The 10,553-nt window shown below is 41.9% G+C and overlaps 1 protein-coding gene across 1 annotated transcript; it reads left to right on the top strand.

The window, feature by feature from the left end:
• The first annotated feature begins 3,319 nt into the window (after window positions 1-3,319).
• On the top strand, window positions 3,320-8,509 carry LOC311127280 (fructose-1,6-bisphosphatase 1-like). The gene is made up of 7 exons (XM_084159087.1): window positions 3,320-3,594; window positions 4,488-4,650; window positions 4,760-4,852; window positions 5,101-5,241; window positions 6,925-7,062; window positions 7,344-7,463; window positions 7,687-8,509. Exons 1-7 carry the CDS (start codon window positions 3,425-3,427, stop codon window positions 7,873-7,875), a joined length of 1,014 nt encoding a protein of 337 aa, XP_084015213.1. The 5' UTR covers window positions 3,320-3,424; the 3' UTR covers window positions 7,876-8,509.
• The last annotated feature ends 2,044 nt before the right edge of the window (window positions 8,510-10,553 follow it).

The raw sequence follows: 10,553 nt of genomic DNA on the forward strand, positions 1-10,553 counted from the left end.
CCCAGCCAAACATAGAAATACAATGACATAGAATGTCCACATAGAAATTCCCACACATAGAATATTCACACTCTGACTCACCAACTAGCCAACTCTATGTCAGGGCGTGACAGTGGAGTGGTTGAAAAACAAGTTTTAATGACTCCAACCGAAGTGTATGTAAACTTCCGACTTCAACTGTAAATAATACTCTGAGTAAAAGAGAATGTTTTTGGATTTTCACCCTCCAGACATTATTCCCAAAAGGTCTTAATGATGAAATGCCCATGCATGTTATGTTGTAAATGTGAACATGAATTAATGCCACGACTCCAACCCCATTCGATGCATTGAACGGATGTAGGTGGAGCAATGTCTACATAGGGGTGCAAATTGTGAACACTCACAAAAGCTCTGATGAAGGGCTTGAGGCCCATACGTAAAGCTTAATAAAGAGCAGTGATTCTATCAAGAGCAGTGATACTATCAAGAGCAGTGATACTATCAAGAGCAGTGATACTATCAAGAGCAGTGATACTATCAAGAGCAGTGTGCAGGTTTCTTCTTTTTTCTCGTCTTGTTCAACTGTTACCATGCACCGGCAACAAATATAGCTCAGATGTGCAAGTGCCTTTTGAATTTTTTATAAATTACCTAAAGAATAAATTATAATCACTACCTAAATAATTCAATTCACCACATTTATAATAGGGCCCAGAGTTTTCCTTGGTCAGGTCATATGGTCAGCAAAACCCCCTTGCCTTAACCAAAGATGGTGGTATAGGCCTATACTTCCTCACTGTAATTAGGTTAAACTCTTTGGGCCCAATTCAGACTTAGGAAATGTACATCTTTACTACACACTTCTCAGTAGTTCGTATTCAGACTTACCTTATGTAGGTGCGTAACGCGTTTTGCAGGCATGGTTCCATTGCATGCACTGAATAAATGTAATTAAACCGCTGACAACCCTCCCACTTGCTGGCCAACAGATTTTCTCGTGAAGTTTTCATTCAATAGGGTTTTCAGTACATTTATCTAAAGCCACCCCTTTAAATTTGGTGTACCTTTAATTAGAATTTTCTCGACAGACTCACTAGAATATTGAAAACGAAAAACTACATGAGAAGTAGGCATTGGTCTGAAGCCGAAAAAGAAAGGAAATTCACAAGAGCAACACAATGCCTACTCCACCCATGCTCTACCAAAGTTTTCCGGCACACAGCTTTGACGTACTACAGTAGCTATGTTTGTTTATTGTACTTCAAACAATGTGCAGGTTGCTCAGGATTCAAACTTTCTCAAACAGCCTAATTCATACTCTTAGAGGAGGTGCTCCCACAATAATGTGATTTATAACGCATACAAGTTAAAGTGCTGGATTCTTCACACACCACACTAATCCCTGCCTAATACCTCCCTGCCTTAAACATTTTTATTTAGAAATACATGTCATTGAGAAGAAAAAAACATTTCATAACATTTTGTTTGGTCAGTACATGCCCAACATAACAAGTAGGTGCCCAACATTCTGACCTTGAAAAACCACTCAGGAACTATTCAGTAAAGTGTTGAAAATAATAGATGAACTTTATATCATTAAACAATATATATCATCCCATCATTTCCCTGCTCTTATAATCTTGCTCTTGCTGTAGTCTATAATCCTCTTAGATAAGACTCAAAACCACATAAGAACATATTTCTTAAATATTATCCAGAGCAACTATGGTTAAGTGCCTTGCTCAAGGGCACATGAACAGCTTTTTCACCTAGGGGAATTGAACCAGCAACCTTTCAGTTACTGGCCCAACACTCTTAACCACTAGGCTACCTGCCACTCTTCCTTTTGAAGGCTCTATCAACAAACTGAATTAGCAACACAAAGCAAGTTTGAAAACAGTTCAGATATGCCCCTAGAATCTGGTATTTGATCCTTGTAAACAATTGTCTCTCAGCGGTCACATGTGGCTCCATTTCAAAGTTCAAAGTTTAAATCAGCATCTTGTTGTGAAACCCCCCTCTCAGACATTTTGTCCAAACTTGCGTAATAACATAACGTAACCCTGGCGCAATGAACTCATCTTATCTGACTTTGTTCATCATTAGCTTTCGTCATTGTTTTTGCACACAAGGTTTGCATGAAATGGCATCCTATTCCCTATATTGTGCACTACTTTTGACCAGGCCCATAGGGATTTGGTCAAAAGTAATGCATTACGTAGTTATTAGGGTGCCATTTCGGACACACAAGAAAAGCCATCTTTAAAGTAGAGCAACAAACAGAACACAATGGATTGACCTATGAACTGCACTTTAGACTCAGCTATTCTCAGGAGCATGTACAGAAAGCATGCTTACATTAAAGGGCTGATAGCCAGAAGCTCAAAAAAAGAGTTAAAAGGAAATGAATTTATCAGTGTTCATGATCATCTAGGTTATTAAACCAATGTGCTGACCGCTATGTAATTTGAAGACAGATTTTACAAATTGAATTATTTTTTAAATAAATAAGTGTAGCCTACCATGCATTGAAAAAACGTGTTGTAGTGGTTTTTATGGGAGATGCTATCACCTTTTCATTCTTGGACTACATGATTTAGCAACAGGTTTCTCTCTGGAGTCTCTGGTATCTTTCATTCCTTGTCAGACTGATTTCCCAACACTAAAGGACATATAAGAGACCACCAGCCACCAAACTCTGAATATCTAAAACCAGCTGTAGAATAGTTTCTCTCATAACTCGTCATCCTTGTTTCACTCCAAATGCCCTACAAGTATTCTAGTTACTTCAACAGTCCACTGGTAGCCTTCCATTGCATTGTAGGCCAGGCCTACAGACTAGTACACATTCACACATTATTATAATTCATGGTTTACACTAAATGTAGTTCTCTCATTCAAAATGAATAGTGATGTAACTGCACACTATCTGCATTCTCCATGTAATATATTTATTGATAATGCACCCAATAGATGGCCAACATATCATGCTGAGAGCAGACGTTTTGGGGACAGTGCTCTTCAAAACAAGTTTAGGGCCTACAATCGGGTTCCATTTCAGCCAGCACCACTTACCAGTCCTTTCAGATATGTGAAATCACCTAAACGGGTGCGAGTGAGGGGAAAGGGGGTAAAGTAACTTGTTGGAACCTGGCCAACATCACTCGAACATTTGTGAGAACCTGTTTATTATCTGTGAACCTCGCCCTCACTTAACTGCTCAGCTAGATGTGTTCTCAACCATGCCCCTCCCTTTGAAAGGCCAACTGTGATTGGTTCAAACAACTGCACTCCCCCGCCTCTCCCTCTCTCGGCTCTTTAGTTATATTTTAACTTTAGGGTGACACATTGAGGAACTCACCTGTCCTGGTCTCCTCTCAAGCAGCAGGACCACGTCGCGCAGCTCACCTGCTCGAGAACCTGTACAGCCTTCTAAGTCACCATGTCCGACCGGAGCGCATTCGACACTAATGTCGTTACCCTCACGAGATTCGTGCTGGAGGAGGGAAGGAAGGCGAAGGGAACGGGAGAACTGACAACGCTCCTCAACTCCATCTGCACAGCCGTAAAAGCCATCTCCACCGCTGTCAGGAAAGCTGGGATTGCCAACCTGTAAGTGTTGCTGCATGCAACAAGTGATACTGTCAGTGATAGTGTTCGTCGCATTAGTCTATATGTAATATTTATCAACTGAGCGGAGGAGGACGATAAGTAAGTAAGCATTTCACTGTTAGTCCACACCTGTTGTTTACGAATCATGTGACGAATAACAATGAATTTGAAGTATTTCATAACTGATCAACAGTGATTTTGCAGAAATTGTGAGTTACTACCAACCAACTATGCACCGGGGCGGGGAGACTCAAATCAAATATTTACATTGTGCCTGACTGTCCATCTAATCTGTTGGCCATAATACCGTTGTCAACCTCGACTCAGGTCAATGTCCACACGTTTATGCATCTTTGGATGTTGTTCTTTTAATATGAAATAATAATATAAATGCCATTTAGCAGACGCTTTTATCCAAAGCGACTTACAGTCATGTGTGCATACATTTTTACGTATGGGTGGTCCCGGGGATCACTACCCTGGCATTACAAGCGCCATGCTCTACCAATTGAGCTACAGAGACCACATGCAAGCCAAGGCTATTGGAATACAGTAGGCTACTCACAAATCATGCATGTATTTCCTCGTGAGACATTAGGAGGAAGTAGGCCTATTACCTGTTTATCAGGCATTTCTCTGTGCCCTGTGTGTTCTATCAGAGACTGCATTCCCACTGACACAAAGCAGTGGCCACTTCCCCCCAATTGTATGACAGAGATAGGCCTAGTGATATTACTGCTCTCACATGTCTGTCCCTCTCTCCCTGCCCTCCCCCTCTCTCCTTCTCTCCCTCACCTGTCCTTCTCTCCCTCCCTCCCCCTCTCTCCTTCTCTCCCTCACCTGTCCTTCTCTCCCTGCCCTCTCTCCTTCTCTGCCTCTCTTCCTCCCTCCAGCTATGGCATTGCTGGGAGCACCAACGTGACAGGTGACCAGGTGAAGAAGCTAGATGTTCTGTCCAACGACCTGGTCATCAACATGATTAAGTCCTCCTTCACCTCCTGTGTCCTGGTGTCAGAGGAGGACGAGAGGGCACTCATCGTGGAACCAGAGAAACAGGTGCGTGTGGGAGGACAGAGTAGTGCATGTGTGTGTGTGTGGCCCAGATTGAAGTTGGGATATGTCTTGTGACATCAATGTGACAATGTCCTTTTTATTTATTTCACAGGGAAAATATATTGTGTGCTTCGACCCACTTGATGGCTCGTCAAACATTGACTGTCTTGTATCAATTGGAACAATTTTTGCCATCTACAGAAAGGTTGGTGTTTGTTTTGTTTCTGGTGTTTTCTCTATGATTCCTCTATGCCCCAAACATACATTCGATATTCTGTCTCAGACATTCTGTTTCAGCCTCAGACATTCTGTAACATTCTGTAACATTCTGTTTCATTCTCAGACACATTGTTTGTCTCAGTCACACCATAGTGCCAGTTTCTACTGTAGTTAGGCTGTTTCACTGTTCTTCTGTTATTTTTGGTAACAACTATCCTCATGTTTGTCTCCCAGACTACAGACGATGAGCCCAATGAGAAGGACGCACTGCAGTCTGGACGTCACATTGTTGCCGCCGGTTACGCCCTCTACGGCAGTGCCACCATGATGGTGCTCTCCACAGGGCAAGGGGTCAACTGCTTCATGCTGGACCCTGTAAATTCCAAATCAAATCAAACTTAAAGGAGAAGTTAACCCCAAATCCAGAAACGGCCAAATTATTCCATACATTGAAACTAGTTCAGTGCAGTTAGCCCTCTCCCCCTCACTCTCCCTGGATTGCAGAATTGAGACAGCTGTAAAAAAAAAAAAAGGGTCATGTGACATTGCTGGATGCAGGCCTTACTCTGCAGGCCTTACTCTGCTCCATTGTCAGTGAAGTCATGATTCACAAATCCGCGAACTGTGGACAAATTCATTGTCTTATTGAAAGCCTACTGTCGAATTAGCTATTTTTGTCGAAAGTACTATCAGTGTTGAGTCAGGAAATGTGTACTTATCCACCTAAAACATTTGCGATTATTTTATATCATTACTTTATGTAGCCGACTGCCAGAGCAGCGGAAATGGGTAACAACTGCACAGGTGCGCCCTCGTGGGGGAAACCCTGCTCACGATATGCCCTTATATGGAGCTTGATGTCAGTTTTATTTGGTGGGAGAAGGAGCTGGCACTTCAGTCATGATGCATATGAACAAGATATGAAATCTGAAATGATGAGGACAGAAAACCGAAGGATACTGTTCATAGAGGTTTATGATAAGTGATCATTCAATAAGGTAAAGTTTAGCTACTTACTCATTAGATAACTGTTCATTTGGTCCAGCTTGAACAGGGGTGCATCTCCAATTCCTTTTTGGAATACGGAAAATGTTTCCAGGACACCAGAGTTTTTGTGGGCAGCAAAATCCCTGTGGTCCCAAAAGCAAATTAGCTGCTCCTCATAATCAATAAGTTCCTCCATGTCTGTAAGAATTGTAGTCACGTGTTTGAATTCTCTGCAGCACGAACATTCCTAATTTGTCGGCATTGGAGCGCAATTGCCACAACTACACCACCAATCTGTGTTGATCCTGGGGATGGGTTGGGGCTCTGGTCCAGCTGCCGCTGCGGCCTCAGTTTCTAAAACGGTGGCTGCCATCCGAAGTTCTTTGTCAGAATAGGCTACTCTGGCTCAAATAAATAAGGTTTGACAACATCGACGCCCCTCCTGTAGGCTGCTCCTCCTCTTCACTCGCGACTCTTTCGTCGTCAGACATGTTCTTGGTTGTTTTTTTTGTATCCTCAATACTGCTACCCCACCAAAAACTTGAATCTGCGAGGGGGGGTGCTGTGTTACCCATTTCCGCTGCTGTGGCAGTCGGCTACATAAATAATGATATAAAATAATCGCAAATATTTTAGGTTGGAAAGTACACATTTCCTGACTCAACTGATAGTACTTTTGACAAAATTAGCTCATTTGGACGTATGCTTTCAATAAAATAAGGAATTTGTCCATAGTTCGCGGATTTGTGAATCATGCATTCACTGACAACGGAGCAGAGTGAGTCCTGCATCCACCAACGTCACGAGTCACGTGACCCGTTATTGCAGCTGTCTCAGTTCTGCACTCCAGAGAGGGGGAGAGGGCAAACTCCACTGAATGAGTTTCAATGTATGGAATCACTTGGGAGTTTCTGGATTTTGGGTAAACTTAAAAAAGTGCATTTAAAATAGCAACACACTACAGTAAAACAGCAATAAAAGATGAATAAATGTACATGAAAACACAAATGATATCTAAATCCAATGAAGTCCATGAAGTTGCTCAGTCATGTCCTTGTTCTGTCTGTTTAGTCCATCGGGGAGTTCATCCTGACAGACAAGGATGTGAAGATCAAGAAGAGAGGAAAGATCTACAGTCTAAACGAAGGTTATGCTCAGCACTTCTACCCAGACGTCACAGAGTACCTGAAGAAGAAGAAATACCCAGAGGTAATTCACTAACTATAAACCTGAAAGGGCAGAGGGCATACGTTTTACACTGTAATTCTGAACCATTCACTCTTTGGGTACTATTAAGTGACCAAAACTACTGAAATATGCCTGATATGTGGTTGTCTTACCTACTTTTAAATGCACCTATTGTAAGTTGCACTAAAAAAGAGCATCGGCTAAATGACGAAAATATTAAATAACAATGTCTGGGACCAAAACTGAAGTGATGACTTCAGTTATTTAATTATTACTAACTTTATATTGCTTTGTGTTTCCAGGATGGCAGTGCCCCCTATGGTGGGCGTTATGTTGGTTCAATGGTGGCTGATGTGCACAGGACTCTGGTGTATGGAGGCATCTTCTTATACCCTGCCAATGTCAAGAGCCCCAAGGGAAAGGTGAGTCAGGCAGAGCTCTTCAGTTCATATAAATGAATATCTAGTAATAAAAATAAAACTCAAATGTTACATACAAGTGACCAGAAGAGGGCTGGCTGTGCCCAAGATATGGTCAATATAATGATCAATAAGACAAGTTTATTCAAGTGTAGGATGAACGAGAACTTTTCTCAGTATATTGAAGTGACTAACCATCGTCTCTCTTCCACCCCACCCTGTGTAGCTAAGGCTGCTGTACGAGTGCAACCCTATGTCGTTCATCATCGAGCAGGCTGGAGGCATGGCCACCACAGGGGAGATGAACGTGCTGGACATCCAGCCAGACAACATCCACCAGCGGGTGCCTGTAGTCCTGGGCTCCCCTGAAGACGTCCAGGAGTACATCGCCATCTACAAGAAGACACGCATGTGAGACAGCGCTGGAGCCTTCTCTGGATCCATCATGACCTGCTTGTCCACGAGGGTCGACCTTTGACCCTGACCCTAAGCTAGTAATCTTTGCATCATATGGATGGAGCTGTGGATATATATATATATATATATCATAGAATATATATATCATACCCAGTTGTTTAGAAGTTGAGGTGATTTGTTGATCAGATAATCAGTGCAGTGCTGTCCTCTGGATGATCCTTGTGAACAAGCAGAGTAGTATTTTATTTCCACAGACCTGACCATCTGACCAACCAGGTCTGGGTCCAAAGACACTGGAGGGGGAAAGAGTTTAGGGGGAGTCAGTCAGAGACCCTAGGGTGCATCTCAGTAGTCTGAAGTGGCTTTTGCTTCTCTTTTCTTCTCCTTATACTCTTATCTGACAAGATCAGAGATGGGTGAGAGAGGGGAGGAAGCCTATATAAATTATTACGATGCATCCCAAGTGTCTTACTGTGAACCAAGATTAGTTTGGATCACTAAGCTTAGGGACCAACCCCCTCATGGACCAAATATAACCTCAGCCTCCCCCTCGTAATGGAGGGTTGTTGTGTCATTTGCACTGATTGATCTGAAGGATGTTTTGAATAAAACCTTTTGTACAAATCCCTCAACTTGTTGTCCATATTGTGTTGCTGACTCACCAGCAGGGGGAGGTATTACTCCTTCAGTGGCCTAGCTCAATACAGTGTGTCAAACAATGATAAACTTTTATTGGTGTTATTTAGATGGAAGACTTGAGCTAAATGCAATATAGCTTTCACTTACCGGGTTCACTTCCATTCTCACGGTCTCTGCTGGCTGTTTGAGATGCTTAGAAGCCACATTGATGGTAGGGACAGCATCCACTTTGAGAATCAATTTCTTGCTGAAGCCCTCCTTACATTGTTGATAGCCGTGGAAGTTCTCAGGGTTGAAATGTATAATAATAATAAATATAATATGCCATTTAGCAGACGCTTTTATCCAAAGCGACTTACAGTCATGCGTGCATACATTTTTGTGTATGGGTGGTCCCGGGGATCGAAATGTGCCCCGCAGATTGACAAGTAGACGCCCAATTCGCCCGCTCATTCTTACAAATGTATCCCACTTTTTACAAAGTTTTTCATTCATCGTGTGACTGACTGTGGGGCGTTTTGGGACTGTTTCTGAAGTTAGAGCTGATTTGGAGAAAACCTCAAACCCAACTTTTAGAACAACATTATAATATTATAACAATTGATTTAAGAGTTTGTAATTTGGGAATGTTTTCTTAGGGTGCTCTAAATTACTATTATATTGTATGTGTTTCTGGCATTAAGAAATATAGGTTCTACACTGCCATTAAGCCTCCCGCTTTGGGCTTGATGTGTCAATGTGCAGTTCATACATGCATAATCTATGATCAGAATTACTGTCTTACCTCAATTAGCCACGAAATCCCTAGTTTGAAAGCGACTGTTTTTCTGGAAGCAGTGCTGCACCATTTCCCCTACATTTTCCCCCATGTGGGCCAGCCGCCTAGCAATTAGAGTTCTAGCCAATGAGCTTCAGCCCCTCGCCATTTGAGTGACAGCTAGCAAGATGCACACACAGGAGAGCGAGAGCGAGAGAGTAATGACGTGGTGCACATATCTGCACATATGTGACGTAGTACGCCATTTTCTGGGACCAATTTTGGCTCTTGAGTGCTACTTTCAGAACTACTAGCTAAACAGTATAAGAAAGGACTGGAGAATCTCTTTAATCCTTTAAGATCAGTCAATACTTGGTAACACTTCCTTTTAAGGGGTCCTTATTACAGTGTAATAACAAGTATTGTAGTTAACTGGAACAACTCATAGTTACAGTGTAATAACAACATCTAACTGGTAGTAATTGCAGTCTGTAATTACAAAAGTGTAACAATGAATGCTTGTTACCATGCTTGTTACAAATGGGCAGGGTTTCACTAAATTCACCAAATTAGTGTTTGGCTTCTTCTCAGCTGCATCCGATTCATTAACAACTGTGACAAAGGTTGGGATCCCTTGTTGATGCGCTGGGTGTCTGAGAGATTATAGCCTATGCTCAATAGGCTCAAATTACTTACCCATGAATGTGCACTGTTCAAAATATATCTCCAGTCAACGTTTTTGCTAGCACTTGCCCCCAAAATAAAGCGTACCATCTGGGTTAACTTGGTTGAGCCTACGACAACAGATCTACTATGTGTCATCTCAGATGAGGAATAAGACACTTTAAAAAATAAATAAACACACTAGTACGTCAGAGTACATGTAATATCTGCATTAGTACAATGTAATTACTAGTTGTTACACAGGATTTAGCTAGTTAAAATGAAGTGTATCTTAATGAGTACTTACTTGTAATAAATGTGTTATAGAGTACATTACGCATCCTGACAACCTGGCCCTCAATTTAAAGCTTCTGGAAGCGAGATGCAATTGGGAGAATAAACACACTAGTACACCACATGAAGTATTATCTGCATAAGTATAATAAAATTGTTAAGGCTGCATTTACACAGGCAGCCCAATTCTGATATTTTTTCCACTAATTGGTCTCTTGACCAATCACATCAGATCTTTTTGAGTGCTGATCTGTCAAAATACCAATTAGTGAAAAAAAGATCAGAATTGGGATGCCTGTGTAAATGCAGCCTATGTGTTACAC

The sequence above is a fragment of the Coregonus lavaretus genome (assembly GCF_964263955.1).
Source record: "Coregonus lavaretus genome assembly, chromosome: 4".
Classification (NCBI taxonomy): Eukaryota; Metazoa; Chordata; class Actinopteri; order Salmoniformes; family Salmonidae; genus Coregonus; species Coregonus lavaretus.

Bases quoted from the DNA above. Each gene is read 5' to 3' on its own strand.
- LOC311127280 (XM_084159087.1), top strand. From the start codon at position 3,425: ATGTCCGACCGGAGCGCATTCGACACTAATGTCGTTACCCTCACGAGA. The intron at 4,651-4,759 runs GTGCGTGTGGGA...TTTATTTCACAG, and splicing joins TCGTGGAACCAGAGAAACAG to GGAAAATATATTGTGTGCTT. The intron at 5,242-6,924 runs GTAAATTCCAAA...CTGTCTGTTTAG, and splicing joins ACTGCTTCATGCTGGACCCT to TCCATCGGGGAGTTCATCCT.